Below are 20886 nucleotides of genomic sequence, written 5' to 3'. Positions count from 1 at the left end.
TGCCTCAGCCATGCAGTCAACTTCAGAATGTTGGAGGTGCGTTTTATTATATAGGATTTAATTCCGCTCATTCCACAGTTCATAGCAGATCAAAATCCACAAAATACAATAAAACATAATTAAAATGTAGATATCTACGTTCTTTATAAATCAGCCCCAAAATAGGTGCCTACTTGCACTTCATACCTAGGTGACCCACTTTAAAATTACAGTCTACATGCCTTTCAGCTTTGCAGTGGAAGGTTCCCTCAGGCATTGCTGCAAGGGAGTAAACTAGTACAAGGCACTCACAATCTCTCACCCTCTTTCCCTGTCAGAGCTTCAGGTAGTATACTAAGAGGCATATTTTCAAAGCACTAAGCCTTCCAAAGTTCCATAGAAACCTATGGAACTTTGGAAGGCTAAGTGCTTTGAAATAAGACTCCCACGAGTCCCAAATCTGTAGAAGTCACTGCAACCTGGTATGCTTAATCACATGCCCAGTCATTAGAGATAGTTGCTTACAGGTGGTGGATTTAACACCCTATCACAATTTTATTTAAAACAATTTTTTTTAAAGACTATTGGGGGGAGGAATTTCAATACCAGTGGCCAGAGGCAGTGCTTAGCATAATTAAGTATATTATTTGCTGCTATATGTATGTATATTCAGCACCACCGACTATAAACATCCCTGATGGCTAGCCGCCATCTGGAAGAATTTTAATCCTGTCCTTGCTCCACCCCAGACCCTGACCCATTTTATATAGACAGTTGCATATTCAGCCCCATCCTATCCAAATAAATGTTGAAAATTTCTGGATAGGGGTCTTATCCAGATATCAACTTCTGAAAATTGACATTCAGTATTATTATTACTTTAAAAATATGACAATATGAGAATCTACTTTGTGCAGAGTGGTTCGTGTGCCCAGCACTGCACAAGAAAATGTGTAGTTACAATGTTCCTAGCCAAAAGAGCTTATGGCTTTTTTTTTTTTTTTTTTTTTACCTGGGACATCTTCATCAGTGGAGCCACTGAAATCTTCTTCATGCTGTGACCTAGACGTGCCAGGCATCTCTTCATCCGATACCAGATCAGGGGTTCGGGGTGGCTTCTCGCTTATGAGATCATCTTCCTCAGTTCCATGACTAGAACAAAGCGTGTTTTCATTCTGCAAAGGAAACAGTTAGAATCTGTGTGCACGACAGAGGGCTGAGAGGGGAACCCCTGCAGTGTCGTTCCTTCTTGGAATCACTCAAGCATTGGTGGGTAGCCCATGACTCTGTTGTGGGGTGGAGATGGGGCATGGTCCTGGGCCATACAGCTTTTCTCTCTTCCTTCATCCTCACTCATCAGGGAACTAATTTTCTACTTAATTTTAGTTTCCAATCTATGGTGTCCCAGGCCTGATTTTCCGGCTTAGCTTCCTTTTTCTTGTTCCCTGTCCTTGTTTGTATTCCTCTGTGTTCTGTCTTTTCCTTCTCTCTATTTTAAGCAACAGATAGTTTAATACTTTCTCTCTTCTTTTTCTGTCCCTTTCTCTTTTTTCCCCCCTTCTCATTCTTCTTTTTCTCTAACACCATCATCCTGGTTTCCTTCCTCTCCCCAAATAAGGGATCTTCTCCATTTCCAACCATCTTGGTCCTCTTTCTTCTTTCAATACTTTCTCTGCCTCCTCCTCCACCCTTTCCCAGCTCACATCGTTGCTCTCCTTCTCCCCATCTTCACCTTTACTTTCTCCCCACTCTTGCTCCCTTCCTTGTTTGCCCCTCTCATTTAGCTCAGTAGTCTTGTTCTCTCTTCTCTTTCACACTCTCTTGCTTTCTCATCTGACTCTCCCGATTCTTGACTGCCTTTTTGCATATCCTATGACTTGCTCTTTCCTCTGTGTTCATCTCTTACTCACTCACCCTCTTCTCTTACTTCCCCTTCCACAAAACACTCTATGGTATGCTCCTGTCTGTGCCACCCCCTCACCCAAGGAGGTTTGAATGAGAACATGAGACGGTATGATGTCAAAAAGTTGAAGCCACCCAGTCTCTGTTTCCCCTTCCCCGTACAGCTGTTGTTCTGTGTACACTCAAAAGAAAGCAAACAAACCTATGAGCTGCTGCTGCACCCAAGTTGTTGTTTTTTTTATTGTTGGTAGCATTTTTATTAAATCTCACTTATATTTTCAAACATGCCTGATTGTGCAGCATAGCGAATGCTACATACCTGTAGAAGGTATTCTCCGAGGACAGCAGGCTGATTGTTCTCACTGATGGGTGACGTCCACGGCAGCCCCTCCAATCGGAAACTTCACTAGCAAAGTCCTTTGCTAGCCCTCGCGCGCCCGCGCGCACCGCGCATGCGCGGCCGTCTTCCCGCCCGAAACCGGCTCGAGCCGGCCAGTCCAGTATGTAGCAAGACAATACACTTCAAGGGAAGACACAACTCCAAAGGGGAGGCGGGCGGGTTTGTGAGAACAATCAGCCTGCTGTCCTCGGAGAATACCTTCTACAGGTATGTAGCATTCGCTTTCTCCGAGGACAAGCAGGCTGCTTGTTCTCACTGATGGGGTATCCCTAGCCCCCAGGCTCACTCAAAACAACAACATTGGTCAATTGGGCCTCGCAACGGCGAGGACATAACTGAGATTGACCTAAAAAATTTACCAACTAACTGAGAGTGTAGCCTGGAACAGAACAAACAGGGCCCTCGGGGGGTGGAGTTGGATCCTAAAGCCCAAACAGGTTCTGAAGAACTGACTGCCCGAACCGACTGTCACGTCGGGTATCCTGCTGCAGGCAGTAATGAGATGTGAATGTGTGGACAGATGACCACGTTGCAGCTTTGCAAATTTCCTCCATGGTGGCTGACTTCAAGTGGGCTACCGACGCAGCCATGGCTCTAACATTATGAGCCGTGACATGACCCTCAAGAGCCAGCCCAGCCTGGGCGTAAGTGAAGGAAATGCAATCTGCTAGCCAATTGGATATGGTGCGTTTCCCTACAGCCACTCCCCTCTTGTTGGGATCAAAAGAAACAAACAATTGGGCGGACTGTCTGTGGGGCTGTGTCCGCTCCAGATAGAAGGCCAATGCTCTCTTGCAGTCCAATGTGTGCAGCTGACGTTCAGCAGGGCAGGAATGAGGACGGGGAAAGAATGTTGGCAAGACAATTGACTGGTTCAGATGGAACTCCGACACAACCTTTGGCAGAAACTTAGGGTGAGTGCGGAGGACTACTCTGTTGTGATGAAATTTGGTGTAAGGGGCCTGGGCTACCAGGGCCTGAAGCTCACTGACTCTACGAGCCGAGGTAACTGCCACCAAGAAAATGACCTTCCAGGTCAAGTACTTCGGATGGCAGGAATTCAGTGGCTCGAAAGGAGGTTTCATCAGCTGGGTGAGAACGACATTGAGATCCCATGACACTGTAGGAGGCTTGACAGGGGGCTTTGACAAAAGCAAACCTCTCATGAAGCGAACAACTAAAGGCTGTCCTGAGATCGGCTTACCTTCCACTTGGTAATGGTATGCACTGATTGCACTAAGGTGAACCCTTACGGAGTTGGTCTTCAGACCAGACTCAGACAAGTGCAGAAGGTATTCAAGCAGGGTCTGTGTAGGACAAGAGCGAGGATCTAGGGCCTTGCTGTCACACCAGACGGCAAACCTCCTCCAATGAAAGAAGTAACTTCTCTTAGTGGAGTCTTTCCTGGAAGCAAGCAAGATGCGGGAGACACCCTCTGGCAGACCCAAAGAGGCAAAGTCTACGCCCTCAACATCCAGGCCGTGAGAGCCAGGGACTGGAGGTTGGGATGCAGAAGAGCCCCTTCGTCCTGCGTGATGAGGGTCGGAAAACACTCCAATCTCCACGGTTCTTCGGAGGATAACTCCAGAAGAAGAGGGAACCAGATCTGACGCGGCCAAAAGGGAGCAATCAGAATCATGGTGCCTCGGTCTTGCTTGAGTTTCAACAAAGTCTTCCCCACCAGAGGTATGGGAGGATAAGCATACAGCAGACCTTCCCTCCAATCCAGGAGGAAGGCATCCGACGCCAGTCTGCCGTGGGCCTGAAGCCTGGAACAGAACTGAGGGACCTTGTGGTTCACTTGAGATGCGAAGAGATCCACCAGGGGGGTGCCCCACGCCTGGAAGATCTGCCGCATCACACGGGAATTGAGCGACCACTCGTGAGGTTGCATAATCCTGCTCAACCTGTCGGCCAGACTGTTGTTTACGCCTGCCAGATATGTGGCTTGGAGCACCATGCCTTGACGGCGAGCCCAGAGCCACATGCTGACGGCTTCCTGACACAGGGGGCGAGATCCGGTGCCCCCCTGCTTGTTGACATAGTACATGGCAACCTGATTGTCTGTCTGAATTTGGATAATTTGGTGGGACAGCCGATCTCTGAAAGCCTTCAGAGCGTTCCAGATCGCTCGCAACTCCAGAAGATTGATCTGTAGATCGCTTTCTTGGAGGGACCACCTTCCTTGGGTGTGAAGCCCATCGACATGAGCTCCCCATCCCAGGAGGGACGCATCCGTGGTCAGCACTTTTTGTGGCTGAGGAATTTGGAAGGGACGTCCCAGAGTCAAATTGGAGCAAATCGTCCACCAATACAGGGATTCGAGAAAACTCGTGGACAGGTGGATCACGTCCTCTAGACCCCCAGCGGCCTGATACCACTGGGAGGCTAGGGTCCATTGAGCAGATCTCATGTGAAGGCGGGCCATGGGAGTCACATGAACTGTGGAGGCCATGTGGCCCAGCAATCTCAACATCTGCCGAGCTGTGATCTGCTGGGACGCTCGCACCCGCGAGACGAGGGACAACAAGTTGTTGGCTCTCGCCTCTGGGAGATAGGCGCGAGCCGTCCGAGAATCCAGCAGGGCTCCGATGAATTCGAGTTTCTGCACTGGGAGAAGATGGGACTTTGGGTAATTTATCACAAACCCCAGTAGCTCCAGGAGGCGAATAGTCATCTGCATGGACTGCAGGGCTCCTGCCTCGGATGTGTTCTTCACCAGCCAATCGTCGAGATATGGGAACACGTGCACCCCCAGCCTGCGAAGCGCCGCTGCTACCACAGCTAGGCACTTTGTGAACACCCTGGGCGCAGAGGCGAGCCCAAAGGGTAGCACACAGTACTGGAAGTGGCGTGTGCCCAGCTGAAATCGCAGATACTGTCTGTGAGCTGGCAGTATCGGGATGTGTGTGTAGGCATCCTTCAAGTCCAGAGAGCATAGCCAATCGTTTTGCTGAATCATGGGGAGAAGGGTGCCCAGGGAAAGCATCCTGAACTTTTCTTTTACGAGATATTTGTTCAGGGCCCTTAGGTCTAGGATGGGACGCATCCCCCCTGTTTTCTTTTCCACAAGGAAGTACCTGGAATAGAATCCCAGCCCTTCTTGCCCGGATGGCACGGGCTCGACCGCATTGGCGCTGAGAAGGGCGGAGAGTTCCTCTGCAAGTACCTTCTTGTGCTGGAAGCTGTAAGATTGAGCTCCCGGTGGACAATTTGGAGGTTTTGAGGCCAAATTGAGGGTGTATCCCTGCCGGACTATTTGCAGAACCCACTGATCGGAGGTTATGAGAGGCCACCTTTGGTGAAAAGCTTTCAACCTCCCCCCGACTGGCAGGTCGCCCGGCACGGACACTTGGATGTCGGCTATGCTCTGCTGGAGCCAGTCAAAAGCTCGCCCCTTGCTTTTGCTGGGGAGCCGCGGGGCCTTGCTGAGGCGCACGCTGCTGACGAGAGCGAGCGCGCTGGGGCTTAGCCTGGGCCACAGGCTGTCGGGAAGGAGGATTGTACCTACGCTTGCCAGAAGTATAGGGAACAGTCTTCCTTCCCCCGAAAAATCGTCTACCTGTAGAGGTAGAAGCTGAAGGCTGCCGGCGGGCGAACTTGTCGAATGCGGTGTCCCGCTGGTGGAGAGACTCTACCACCTGTTCGACTTTTTCGCCAAAAATGTTGTCCGCACGGCAAGGCGAGTCCGCAATCCGCTGCTGGAGTCTATTCTCCATGTCGGCGGCACGCAGCCATGAGAGCCTGCGCATCACCACACCTTGAGCAGCGGCCCTGGACGCAACATCAAAAGTGTCAAACTCCTCTGGCCAGGAATTTTCTGCACGCCTTCAGCTGCCTGACCACCTCCTGAAAAGGCTTGGCTTGCTCAGGGGGAAGAGCATCAACCAAGCCCGCCAACTGCCGCACATTGTTCCGCATGTGGATGCTCGTGTAGAGCTGGTAAGACTGGATCTTGGACACGAGCATAGAGGAATGGTAGGCCTTCCTCCCAAAGGAGTCTAAGGTTCTAGCGTCTTTGCCCGGGGGCGCCGAAGCATGTTCCCTAGAACTCTTAGCCTTCTTTAGGGCCAGATCCACAACTCCAGAATCATGAGGCAACTGCGTGCGCATCAGCTCTGGGTCCCCATGGATCCGGTACTGGGACTCAATCTTCTTGGGGATGTGGGGATTACTTAATGGCTTGGTCCAGTTCGCAAGCAATGTCTTTTTCAGGACATGGTGCAAGGGAACAGTGGACGCTTCCTTAGGTGGAGAAGGATAGTCCAGGAGCTCAAATATTTCAGCCCTGGGCTCGTCCTCCACAACCACCGGGAAGGGGATGGCCGTAGACATCTCCCGGACAAAGGAGGCAAAAGACAGACTCTCGGGAGGAGAAAGCTGTCTCTCAGGAGAGGGAGTGGGATCAGACGGAAGACCCTCAGACTCCTCGTCAGAGAAATATCTGGGATCTTCCTCTTCCTCCCACGAGGCCTCACCCTCGGTGTCAGACACAAGTTCACGGACCTGTGTCTGCAACCTCGCCCTGCTCGACTCTGTGGAGCCACGTCCACGATGGGGGCGTCGAGAGGTAGACTCCCTGGCCCGCATCGGCGAAGCTCCCTCCGCCGACGTAGTCGGGGAGCCTTCCTGGGAGGTGGCCGCGGTCGGCACCGCACGCGGTACCGACGTCGGGGACCTCAACCTGGGCGATGGGCCAGCCGGCGCCACGCTCGACGGTACCGGAGGCGCAAGCACCGCCGGTACCGGAGGGGTAGGGCGCAACAGCTCTCCCAGAATCTCTGGGAGAACGGCCCGGAGGCTCTCGTTTAGAGTGGCTGCGGAGAAAGGCTGAGAGGTCGATGCAGGCGTCGACGTCAGAACCTGTTCCGGGCGTGGAGGCTGTTCCGGGCTGTCCAGAGCGGAGCGCATCGACACCTCCTGAACAGAGGGTGAGCGGTCCTCTCGGTGCCGATGCCTGCTGGGTGCCGAATCCCTCGGCGACCCAGAGCTCTCGGTGCCGACACGGGGAGGAGACCGGTGTCGATGCTTCTTCGATTTCTTCCGAAGCATGTCACCGGAGCTCCCCGGCACCGACGAGGAGGACGTCGAATCCATCCGTCGCTTCCTCGGGGCCGAGACTGAAGAAGGTCGATCTCGGGGGGGGCTGTACCGCAGGAGCCCTCGGGGTAGGAGGAGACCCACCCGAGGGCTCACCGCCACCAGCAGGGGAATGGACAGCCCTCACCTGCACTCCACCCGATGCACCACCGTCCGACGACATCAGCAGACGAGGTCCTGGTACCACCGACGTCGATGCAGCTATCCGATGTCTCGGCGCCGATGCAGAGGCCCGATGCCTCGATGCACTCGATGCAGGGGCGGCCGAGGAAGATGGTCTGGACGCTGACGACGTCGATGCACTCGAAGATCCCGGTGCCGATGCCGACGAAGAGCCCGAGAACAACACGTTCCACTGGGCTAGTCTCGCTACCTGAGTCCGCCTTTGAAGCAGGGAACACAGACTACAGTTCTGAGGGCGGTGCTCGGCCCCCAGACACTGAAGACACGACGAGTGTCGATCAGTGAGCGAGATAACCCGGGCGCACTGGGTGCACTTCTTGAAGCCGCTGGAAGGCTTCGATGTCATGGGCGGAAAAATCACGCCGGCGAAATCAAAAGCCGAAATGGCGAAATTCGGAGCACCAAAATTTAGAGGGAGAAAAAAATCTCGACCGAGGCCGAAAAGAGGCCTACCCCGACGACGAAAGAAAACTTACCGGGGCAAAAAAGCTAGAAGTACGGGGAGGATTTACACGAAACCCGGCGAGGGGTTTCCGGAGCACTTCCCGACTAGGACAAAGCTTTCCCGAAGGAAAAAAACACGTTCAAAACAAATTGGACGCGCGAGGTCGACTTTCCGGGGCTCGACACGGCGAAAACACGACCGTACCGAGTGCGGACAAAAGAAGACTGGCCGGCTCGAGCCGGTTTCGGGCGGGAAGACGGCCGCGCATGCGCGGTGCGCGCGGGCGCGCGAGGGCTAGCAAAGGACTTTGCTAGTGAAGTTTCCGATTGGAGGGGCTGCCGTGGACGTCACCCATCAGTGAGAACAAGCAGCCTGCTTGTCCTCGGAGAAACAGATATACACAGAGGAAGTATGAAGTATAATAATGGAATAACTATTCATAGGTAGAGTAGTAATTTGTTATAAATTGTAATCAGTGTGTCATTTGAAGGGGCTGGTTATAGGGACTCCCTAGCACGTGTTGTATTCGTGCAGAGATTTTTTTTCTCCTGGTAAAGGGCCACTAAAACAGACATCATGTTAGGAGAATCAGGTGCTCAACATTCAGAGTTTCTATCTATTTACTTATTTATGGCAGTTATATCCCACATTAAACATGAATTAGGTTGAAACCTGGGAGCAATTAAAATCTTTTTTCTTCCTGTGCCTAGATCCATGATGGCGAACCTATGACACGCGTGTCAGGACTGACACGTGTAGCCATTTTCGATGACACGCGGCGCCGCCGCAGTGTGGATCGCCCTCCCTCCCGGAAACTAACCTTAAAGCCTCCTTTCACGTCGCAGCAAGCAGCAGCAGGGCAGGCCACTCCTTCCTTCCGTGTCCCGCCCTCGCCTGACGTAACGTCCGCAAGGCTGGAGCACAGAAGGGAGGAGGAGAGGTCTGCCCTGCTGCTGCTTGCTGCGACGTGAAAGGAGGCTTTAAGGTTAGTTCTGGGCCCGGTAGCGGGTGGAGGGGGGGGGGGGGCCCAGCGACCTCGGGTGGGCAGCAATCTCGGGTAGGGGGGGCCGGGGGCGGTCCTAGTAGCAGTGATTTTTCTCGAAGTGACACACCACTCAAGTTATGCTCGGTTTTTTGGCGAATTTTGACACACCAAGCTCAAAAGGTTGCCCATCACTGGCCTAGATCAAAAGAGAAAGATGGTTTGTGGGAACTTGTTTCTTTTGCTTTGTGGAATTCAGTGATAAATTATAAAAATGCACTTAATATTGTTTATTACTACTATTTAAAAGAGAGCTATTCAATAATGAGGGCAGCGCTATCTTCATGCAGAAGTCCAGAGTCAGTCTAAATGTGCCAACATTTTCCAGTTCTGTGATATATATTTATCTGTTCAAGTCATTTTTCAACAGCATTTTCTCTATTATTACCCAAATTCAAAAACAATTATAATGTTAATAAGTTTTGGATGTTATTGAATTCTATTATTGTCTCACTGTAGTTCCAGTTTTGGCACAGTATAAGTCATCACAAGGACAAAATATAAGAAACCCAATGGACTGCATTAGGGGCTTATAGCCCATTTAGTTCTGTTTAAACAAAGGAGAGATCTACATGGAAGAAAATATTTATTTTTATTTGACTTATGAAAATCACTTGTCCCTGAAACACGCTCAAAACAGAACAATCCATCTGTACAAAAGAGAGGAGGTGAAGATGTGATTCCATGTGCCTCAATGAAAGGAGAGTTTAATTTTCCTTCCAATCTTTATAACACCAGGCTTCCCAAGGCACATTACAACAGTTAAGATGAACCCATTAGTAAACAGGATTTCCTTGTCATCAAGCAGATGAAGCCATTACGTATGGGTTGTGTCCATCAACCAGCAGAGGGAGACAGAGAGCACTCAAATTTCACAGTGCCACATGGTCAGCTAGCTCCACTGCCTCTTCAGTATTCTCTATCACCCCAAGCAGGGTGGTTGCAGCTTGATCAAGCTCCTTACAAAATCTGCCTGGGGGTGGCTCCTGGCTTGCCAGTTGTTAGCCGGGGTGTTAGAGGCTATAGCAGCTTCACTTTAAAGGCACATACGTTAGCCCTTTCCCTGCCTTACCCATCCCCCCAGTGGATGTGAGCACATTAGTTTCACTTTTCCCTGCTGTTTCCCACTCTATACTTGGTGGATGCAGGCACATTGGTTCGCCTTTCCCTGCCTTTCCCACTGTTCTGTACCTCCGGAATTGATTTGATTGCCTCTTTTGCTGTTTTCTCTGCTTTCCTCACAGCGTGGTTCTCATCGCCCCGGATTGGCCCAGGGGGCCTTGGTATGCGGACCTCCGACAGATGCTAGTGGAGGCTCCCCTTCCTTTACCTCTGGTACCGAACCTGTTGTCGCAGGGACCGGTGGCCATGGAGGACGCCTACCGTTTTGGTCTTACGGCATGGCTATTGAGAGGGCGCAATTGAGAGGCAAAGGCTATTCCAATAATGTTATTTCCACTCTCCTGCAGGCCCGCAAGCGGTCCACTTCCGTGGCTTATGCCAGGATCTGGCGCCAGTTTGAGGCTTGGTGTGTTTCAAAAGCGATCACACCCATGCGGGCTCCTGTCTCGCCGATTCTGGACTTTTTGCAGGATGTTGTACAAAAAGGCTTGGCCTATAATTCCCTGCGGGTGCAAGTGGCAGCATTGGCCTCCCTTCATGGTAAGGTTGCAGGCGTGTCTTTAGTTGCTCATCCAGATGTGGCACGGTTTCTTAGAGGTGTGCTTCGGCTCCGTCCTCCCATGCGGGCACCTTGTCCAGCTTGGAATCTGGGGCTAGTTTTGAAGGCTCTGCAGGGTTCTCCATTTAAGCCGCTACGGCGAGCTTCAGAGAAAGATTTTACACTAAAGGCCGTTTTTCTGGTGGCCATTTCTTCAGCGAGACGGGTGTCAGAACTCCAGGCGCTGTCCTGTCGAGACCCATTTCTGCAATTTTCAGAGTCCAGGGTCACGGTTCGTACCGTGCCTTCCTTCATGCCTAAGGTGGTTTCAGCGTTTCACCTAAACCAGCCTATTTTTCTACCCTCTTTTGTTAAGGAGGAGTTTCCAGAATCCTTTGGGCAGTTGCACCTGTTGGATGTGCGCAGGACTCTGTTGCAGTATCTGCGAGTTACTAATTCTTTCAGAACCTCTGATCATTTGTTTGTTTTACTACCAGGTTCTCACAGAGGGTCTCCAGTGTCTAAAGCCACTATTGCCCGCTGGCTCAAAGAAGCTATCTTTTCAGCTTATCTGCTTGCTGGCCGGTCTCTGTCTGTAGCCTTTAAGGCACATTCTACAAGAGCGATTTCTTCCTCTTGGGCTGAAACTGGAGCACTCTCTCTTCATGAGATTTGCAGTGCAGCAACATGGGCTTCGAAGCTCTCATTTGCCCGACTTTACAGGCTGGATGTGGCTGCTAGGAGGGATGTGCGTTTTGGAGCACAAGTGCTAGCGCGTGCTGTGACTTGTTCCCACCATATATAGGGATTGCTTTGATCCATCCCATACGTAATGGCTTCATCTGCTTGATGACAAGGAAGGGAAAATTAGGTTCTTACCATGGTAATTTTCTTTCCTTTAGTCATAGCAGATGAAGCCATGAGCCCTCCTTGTATGATTGTCTGTATGATGTGAATCTGTTTCAGGTTCTGTTCTTGTTTCCTGAAGTTCTAATCCTTCCTTGGGAGGAAGTTGGAAAACAGTCTTCAGGATTCTTGTTCACTTATAGGAGGATGAGTTCATTCCCTCCAGTTCATGTGTAGGAGGTTGAGTTCATTCCCTCCAGGAGGATGTGTTCATTCCCTCCTTTTGAGTTCATGCCCTTGTTATGGGGCTATCGTTCGCTGTGAGGAAAGTTCATGTTATTCTCATTGCGGTTTGTTATACTGCTTTGGAAGCTTCAAATACTGAAGAGGCAGTGGAGCTAGCTGACCATGTGGCACTATGAAATTTGAGTGCTCTCTATCTCCCCCTGCTGGTTGATGGACACAACCCATACGTAATGGCTTCATCTGCTATGACTAAAGGAAAGAAAATTACCAAGGTAAGAACCTAATTTTCCCATCCTCACTGAAATTTGGCCATGTATTACTGTATTGTATAGTACAGTGTAGAAAAATGAGCACAAAATACAGCCTTTATAAGTGATGTTTCCATCAGCTACAATAATTTTTGAAGCTATTTTAGTGATTTTCAGTTTTGATTTCATGATATTAATATCTACATATGGGGCGCTTTCAAATAAAGTAGAGGAGTGGCCTAGTGGTTAGGGTGGTGGGCTTTGGTCCTGGGAAACTGAGGAACTGAGTTCGATTCCCACTTCAGGCACAGGCAGCTCCTTGTGACTCTGGGCAAGTCACTTAACCCTCCATTGCCCCATGTAAGCCGCATTGAGCCTGCCCTCAGTGGGAAAGCGCGGGGTACAAGTGTAACAAAAAAAAAAAAAAATTAAAAAGCTGTCAAATAAGTTTTAAAAAAATGTCCTCTACCTTTTAAGGAGCTGCCTATCCAACTGGAACAACTTTTGAGTTTTTACAGATGGACCACACAGTCCATTATTTCTAATTATATTTTACTATTGCTTACAATAGCGTTTGCTGTTGTTTTGAGTGAACCAGTGACTCCGCCTACTGCCTTCAACCCATATAATGGACTAGATAGCCTCATATCTCCTGTTCTCCTTGGACAGAGTATCTTGCAGCCACACAAATGATGTGACTCTCCCATGACGTCACTGACCCAGACCAATGCCAAAGCATTAAGCTTAAAAAGCTATCACAATATGCGCGCGTGCAGATTCCCGCTCTAGTCCACAATATATACCATCAGGCAAGAACCGCCCCTTTTCAGTTTATTTCTTTCCGCGCTGACGGTCAGACCCGCTGACTCAATACTCTCCAGTGCAGTTTTCTTGTGATTATAATATATATTTCTTTTCTTTAATTTTTGTTTTCTTCTCCACAATTTCACTCCTTCGTTAAGGAATTCAATTTGGCAGTTTTTCTCTTCCCTGTCATGTCGGCAAAGAAACAGGGCTTCAAACGCTGCAAAGACTGTAATAATAAAATGTCTAACTTAAATCCTCACGATCAATTGTGACAAGTGTGCTAGCATGCTCCCTCGAACATGAAAAATTAGAGATCTTAAAATGAGAGCTGTCGTCGACGAGTTACCTCATCAGAAATCCTTCTAAACAGCTTGGTAAGAAAGCTACAAGCAAAAGAAAACACTCCGACGAACCTCTGCCTGGTAAAGGTTCAGAGGGTGCAGTTTCTATCGTGAATCAGCAGGCTGTTCAACACCTGTTGATTTCTTCTCAGTCTCTGCCACCGCAACTTACTACTGTTGTCGGTGCTAAGACTCAGATTCAGGACACGCCCCCTATATATCCTCCATTGGGGCTGACAAAATCTCCTGCTAAACAAACTAAAATGCTCACTGATCTTCAGCACAGCACCGAATCTTCTCACTCTCATCGGCACCGATCTGACTCTTCACTGCCTCATCATCACAGAGCTCACTCTCGTCAGCACCATCATTCTCTGCACCAAAGGAGCTCTTCTCCTACTCGTTGGCACCAACAGAGCTCCTCCCATTCTCATCATTGAGCTGGCTCCTCCCACTCTCGAGTTAGCCCCTCCCCTTCTCATTGGAACCGATCTAGCTCCTCCCCTTCTCACCAGCACAATGCTTCCTCTCAGCAGTTTTATGGCTCCTCTTCTCCTTGTCATACTCAAACCACTCCAAATCGGATACCATCTCTCTCTCCAGAATGTAGACAGGATTTAAACAATCAAGTGGTGTCTCCTAAGCATAACTCAGTGGTTTTAGGCACAATGCCTACAGACAATATCTCCTCTTCTTTTCAAGTGTCACAATCTAATCAAGATATTCTCCATCTCCTTCGGGATTTTTTATTAAAAAATCAGAACCAGCAGTCTCGCCAGCAGCGCTCAACTTCTCAGGTACCTTTAGACTCGGTAACTGCCTTCTCACGTTCTGCTCCATCTCATAGGAAACGTTCATGGTCAGTGTCTACATCAGAATCCATGGCAGCAGAATTTTTTTCAGACTATGAATTTTCTCCTCTACATTCACAGGGTCACTCTAGGTGTTCTTCTCCTGATAACCATTCTGATCACGATGCGGGCACTCCGGGTTTACCTTCTGACCCTCTCTTCCGCAACCATCTAAGTCATCTCAACCTGAGGATACTTCTTATCCCAAATTTCTCCTCAAGTTGGCATCAGCTTTGGACATTCATTCAACTTCTCAACCTGATCCATGATCAAAGAAGCTACAAGCTCTTCGCTACAAGGAAGCACCGAAGGAAATAATAGCATTGCCAATACAACAATGTCCTCACAGATCAACAAACTTGTTTGGTCCACTCCCTTCACATCTACACCTACAAAAAAGAGTCTAGATACAAAATACAAGATCCAGGACACTTTGGGATTTGGTAAGCTGCAGCTATCTCATCAATCTATAGTAGTTCATTCAGCCATGTGTAAGCATAAGAGCTCATGGGACCATTCTAATTTTACATCCAACTAAGGAAATGAAGTTCATGGACTTATTGGGCAAGAAAATGTATCAAAGTGCCATGCTCAATGTCCGGATAGGGCTTCATATTTTTCATTATACCAACTATCAATTCACCATACTGGACAGTTTGCCTAAAGCGGTTGATTCTCTCCCAGCTGCAATGCAACCTCAACTGCGACCATTACTCCAAAACCTGGAAGAATGTGCAACTAATTTAATCAGAACCACCCTCGATTCTTATGACACTTCAGTTAGAGGTGCTGCAGTGGGCATTTCCACAAGACGTTTGGCTTGGTTACAAGCGTCAGGTCTCCGCGAAGATGTTTGCAACCGGGTAGCTGATGCTCCTTGTACAGGGGACAATCTATTTGGTGATAGGGTTAAAGACATTATCGATAACATCAAACAGGATTGCACAACTCTAGATACTTTAGAAGATGAAAATCTCAACCAGCCTAGATTTTCTTTTCAACGTTCATTATATGTCACTTCTAAAAGGAAATACAATTCTCGTAAGCCATACCCTTTCAATAGGTACAACTCCAACTACAAATACAACAATAAGCCAAATAGGCCTCAGCAGTCAAAGAAGTCATATAGAGAAAGGAGAAAACCTAAGCCAGCGCCCACTATGGCGCCCAAACCCTTATCTTCTTTTTGACCTGGCAGTTGCCATAGACCTACCAGTTGGAGGCTGTCTTCAATTTTTTGCTCCTCAGTGGTCCCTTATCACTTCAGACAAATGGGTCCTTTCGATTGTACACCAGGGATACCGTCTTCACTTTGGAATCCTCTGCCTCACACGCACATTGTCTCCTCTTAGGTTCCTTCCTGTCACCTTCATCTCCTTCAGGAAGAAATCTCCCGTCTCCTGCAAATCAATGCAATTGAACCAGTACAGGAATCTCACCGGAACACAGGATTTTATTCCAAATTATTTCTTATTCCGAAATACGCTCTATTCTGGATTTAAGATCCTTAAACAAATTTCTCAAAAAAGAAAAATTCAGAATGACAACTCTCCAAATGATTCTCCCACTTCTAGATCAAAATGCCTGGCTGGTGTCTCTCGACATTCAAGACGCATATTTACACATTCCTATTCACCATTCGTCCAGAAGGTATCTTCATTTTTAAGTGGATTCTCATCATTACCAATTTCGAGTTCTCCCGTTCGGCCTCTCTTCAGCGCCAAGGGTGTTCACAAAATGTGTGATCACGATCATAGCCCATCTTCGTCAACAGAGAGTAACGATTTTCCCGTATCTAGACGATTGGCTCATTTCATCACCAACTGCTCAAGATGCTCTCCAAACACTGCAGAAGGTCACTTCTCCCCTCAAGATTCTTGGGTTCCTCATCAACTCGGAAAAATCTCAACTCCTTCCAGTTCAATGACTCGAGTTCATAGAAGCAGTTCTTCATACACCTCAGATGCTAGCGTACTTGCTCTCAGCAGAGCCACGCATATTCACATTCTCATTTCTCACCTGAATCATGTATCGTTCACCACGGCTCGGACATTATTAGTCCTTCTTGGCCATATGGCGGCTGATATATCAGTAGTACCTTTAGCAAGACTACATATGAGGACTTTACAGTGGCACCTGAGGGACTGATGGATCCAAGCTCTTCATCCTATGTCAACAAAGATAGGACTTTCTCACAGTCTGAAAACTTCTCTGCAATGGTGAACTCACACCCCACATCTCCTTCAAGGTATGCCGTTTTGGCCTCCTCTACCTTCAATTTACCTAAGCACCGATGCATCCAAACAGGGGTGGGGAGCACACACGAACTCTTAGAAGACACAAGGTCTTTGGACTCACAAAGAGACATCATACAGTATCAATCTCCTGGAGCTGCGAGCCATCAAGTTGGCTCTTCACACGTTTCACACTCATCTCTCTCATCAACAAATTCACGTTCAAACGGACAATCAGGTGGCAATGTACTATATCAACAAGCAAGGGGGTACCGGGTCCCGACAGCTGTGCATGGAAGCTCTACATATCTGGCATGTGGTCTTAGGACTCCAGTCCACGATCTCAGCATCCTACCTACCCGGGGTGCAAAATGCCTTAGCGGATTCACTCAGCAGAAAATTACAGCCACAGGAGTGGTCACTCAAGACCACTGTTATGCACACTCTCTTCAGCAAGTGGGGTCAGCCTCTCATTGACCTGTTTGCGTCCCCTCTGAACGCCAGATGTTACAGATTTTGCTCAAAGTTTCCAGTCCGAACAGAATAGCAGAAGACGCTTTCCAAATTCCATGGACAGAAGGCCTTCTCTATGCCTTTCCTCCAATTCCACTCATTTCCAAAACGCTCCAGAAGGTGAAATCGGAAAGAGCGTCTCTTTTGTTGATAGCTCCTTACTGGCCAAGACAGGCATGGTTCACGTTTCTCCTAAACCTAACTTTACAGCCCCCGCTTCCACTTCCGCTGGATCCGGATCTGATAACACAAGGCAGTCTTCTTCACCCAGACATCGCATCTCTCTGCCTCACGGCTTGGCTGATCGGTCCCAATCGAGCATGATATTCTCACAGGGTGTTCTTAGAGTTCTCCTCGCCTCTAGAAAAGACTCCACTCTGAAATCTTACACAGCAAAATGGAAGCGTTTCTCCAGCTGGTGTTTCCGTTATCGTCTCCACCCTGACACTGCTTCTCTATCTCGTGTTTTAGATTATTTTCTCCATCTTTCAAAATCTGGGTTGTCATACTCGTCGATAAGACTTCATTTATCAGCTCTCTCAGTGTTCCATGACCCGGTGGACGATTTGACCCTCATGCAACATCCTGTTTCAAAAAGATTCCTTAAAGGACTCATGCACCTTTACCCTCCCATTCATCCTCCAACTCCAGCATGGGACCTTAATTTAGTGCTGAATGCACTTATGACTTCTCCTTTCGAGCCACTTCACAGCACGGAACTCAGATACCTTACTTGGAAAATACTGTTTATAGTAACTTTGACTTCAGCACGCCTTAGTGGTGAGATCCAGGCTCTCATCCCCAATCCACCGTATACTCAATTACTCCATGATAAGGCCGTGCTTCACACTCACCCAAAGTTCTTACCTAAGGTAGTCTCACCTTCTCACTTAAATCAAGTTGAATTGTTGTATGCTTTTGTAGACTGTTGTACCCCACATTGGGCCTTTCCATGGGTGAGAATATTGTGGGATATAAATGCTATAAATAAATAATAGTACTTCCAACTTTTTATCCTCCTCCACATGATTCTGAGGATCATAAAAGGTTTCATACTCTGGACTGTCTAAAGGCTCTAACCATTTATCTGGATAGAACCAAATCCAAAAACAGACCTTTTCAATTATTTCTTTCACTTCAGTCCACTCTTCAACCGCAACCAGCGACGAAAGGAACTCTATCCCAGTGGATTGCGAAGTGTATCACCTTATGTTATCAACTTGCACAGCCATCTAATCCCTCAAACATTCCTCATGTCACAGCTCATAATCTCAGGCCCATGGTGGCCACAAGCTTGCAAAGAACTTCCTTACAAGACATTTGTACAGCAGTTACGTGGTAAACAGTGCACACTTTTATGAAACATTATTGCATCGATACAACTTCATCTACTGATGCAGTTTTTGGTCATGTTGTCCTTTCTTCTGTACTGAGGCGTCAACTACCATCTCCTCCTCACACAGGTACCAGTTATTTTTTCAACAGACATATGTATGTTTCTTAATCTGTTACCTGTGTAGCTTGGGAGTCTTCATTCGTGTGGCTACAAGATACTCTGTCCAGGGAGAAATAAAAGTTGCCTACCTGTAACGGTAATTTCTCCTTGGACAGATGATCTTGCAGCCAAACAATCCCTCCCAACCCTCCCTTAAGTTGCCGCTAGCTATTACATCAAACTGAAAAGGGGCGGTTCTTGCCTGATGGTATATAGTGTGGACTAGAGTGGGAATCTGCACGCACGCATATTGTGATAGCTTTTTAAGCTTAATGCTTTGGCATTGGTCCTGGTCAGTGACGTCACTGGAGAGTCACTTCATTTGTGTGACTGCAAGATCATTTGTTCAATGAGAACTACAGGTAGGCAACTTTTATTTCTCACTCCAACCTCATTGCCCTCACCACAGGAGCTTAAGAAAGTGTTTCTCCACTCTGGCTGCTGATTGGCTCATTGTGCTGGTCTGAACCATTCAGAGGAAAAAGGTAGATAACAAGTAACTGCCTCCAGCATGGAACATTATCTGTGTTCCTACCTTGATCATCGCCCTAGTGCCTGCCCCCTCAGTGCTGCATGCTCTAGGTCCTACAACCAGGGCTGGTAATAAGTGGATGGCAAACAGGGCAATTGCCCACAAAGGGCCTCATGTCTGCCTCAAATTGAAGGAGGCATAGCTTGTAGGTGAGTTTTGGGGCTTTATCCCCAGTTTCTGTCCTGGGCCCTTGAATGTCTAACAGCAGCCCTGCCTACAGCCTAGGTTTTGGAAAAGCTTAGCCTCTCCAAGTTCTTTTATACAGGATGTCAATGTACCCAAGTCACCAATAGCTTTCTGTAACTTGTATATACCACTCTACAGAGGGAACACAAACTGTTCTAAAAGACAATCTTTTCCTTCATAAGAAACATTCTTCATCTGCCCCCCTCCCCCCAGGGATATCTGACCTTCCCTCCATCATTTATATGGGAAAATTAGGTTCTTACTGTGATAATTTTCCTTCCTTTAGTCATAGCAGATGCAGCCATTACAGATGGGTTGTGTCCATCAACCAGCAGAGGGAGATAGAGAGCACACTTTTTTCAGTGCCTCATACCAGTTTGCTCCACTGCCTCTCTTCAGTATTTGAAGCTTCCAAAGCAGTATGGCAAACCGCAATGGGAATAACATGAGCTTTCCTCACAGTGAACGATGGCCCTACAACAAAGGGCATTAACTCAGAATGGAGGGAATGAAACATCCTCCCGGAGGGCATAAACTCATCCTCCACTGAGACATAACTGGAGGAAATAAACTCATCCTCCCGGAGGGAATAAACTCATCCTCCAAAACATGAAACTGGAGGGAATTGTCATCCTCCTTTAATTGAACAAGAATCCTGAAGACTGTTTTCCGACTTTCTCCCAAGGACGGAATCTCCAGGAAACACGAACAGAACCTGAAATAGATTTACAGCAGATAGCATCAGACAGGGAGGGATCATGGCTGCATCTGCTATGACTAAAGGAAAGAAAATTATCACGGTAAGAACCTAATTTTCCCTTCCTTGTCATCAAGCAGATGCAGCCATTACAGATGGGATGTATCAAAGCAATCCCTAGATAGGGTGGGAACAAGCCACACCACGCGCCAGCACTTGCGCTCCAAAATGTGCGTCCCTCCTGGCAGCCACATCCAGCCTGTAATGTTGGGCAAAAGAGAGCTTAGAAGCCTATGTTGCTGCACTACAAATCTCTTGAAGAGAGAGTGCTCCAGTTTCAGCCCAAGAAGAGGAAATTCCTCTAGTGGAATGCGCGTTAAAGGCATCAGGCGGAGGCCGGCCGGCCGGCCAGCAAATAAGCTGAAAAGATAGATTCTTTAAGCCAGCGGGCAATAGTGGCTTTAGACGTTGGAGACCCTCTGCGAGGACCTGATAGCAAAACAAACAGATGATCAGAGGTCCTGAAAGAGTTAGTAACTCGCAGAGTCCTGCGCACGTCCAACAGGTGCAATTACCCAAAAGACTCTGGAAACTCCTCTTCAACAAAGGAGGGCAAGAAAATAGGTTGGTTTAGGTGAAACGCTGAAACCACCTTAGGCAAGAAGGAAGGCACGGTCCGAACCATGACCCCAGACTCTGAAAACTGCAGAAAAGGGTCTCTACAGGACAGCGCCTGGAGCTCTGACACCCATCTCGCCGAAGTAATGGCCACTAACAAGACAGCCTTCAGTGTCAAATCTTTCTCTGAAGCACGCCGAAGCGGTTCAAAGGGAGCACCCTGAAGGGCCTTCAGCACTAGCCCCAGGTTCCAAGCTGGACAAGGTGCACGCACGGGAGGACGGAGCCGAAGCACCCCTCTAAGAAACCGTGCCACATCCGGATGAGCAGCTAAAGACACGCCTTCAACCTTGCCACGCAGGGAGGCCAACGCTGCCACTTGCACCCGCAGGGAATTATAGGCCAAGCCTTTTTGTACACCATCCTGCAAAAGGTCCAGAATCGGCGAGACAGGAGCCCGCAGGGGTGATCTCTCTGGAAGCACACCAGACTTCAAACTGGCGCCAAATCCTGGCATAAGCCACGGAAGTGGAACGCTTGCGGGCTTGCAGGAGAGTGGTA

General features: G+C 48.5%; 1 protein-coding gene across 2 annotated transcripts in view; it reads right to left on the bottom strand.

The window, feature by feature from the left end:
• XRCC1 (X-ray repair cross complementing 1) overlaps positions 1–20886 on the bottom strand; it is a 204668-nt gene that overhangs the window by 71335 nt on the left and 112447 nt on the right. For both annotated transcript variants that reach the window (XM_030211610.1, XM_030211611.1), the window contains one exon: positions 992–1154. In XM_030211610.1, the coding sequence (XP_030067470.1) occupies positions 992–1154 (163 nt within the window). The remainder of the gene's footprint in view (positions 1–991; positions 1155–20886) is intronic.

This window comes from Microcaecilia unicolor, chromosome 8 (genome assembly GCF_901765095.1).
Source record: "Microcaecilia unicolor chromosome 8, aMicUni1.1, whole genome shotgun sequence".
NCBI classification, from domain to species: Eukaryota; Metazoa; Chordata; class Amphibia; order Gymnophiona; family Siphonopidae; genus Microcaecilia; species Microcaecilia unicolor.
Note: the sequence above shows the minus strand (reverse complement) of the source record. Positions and strands in the feature narration are given on the sequence as shown.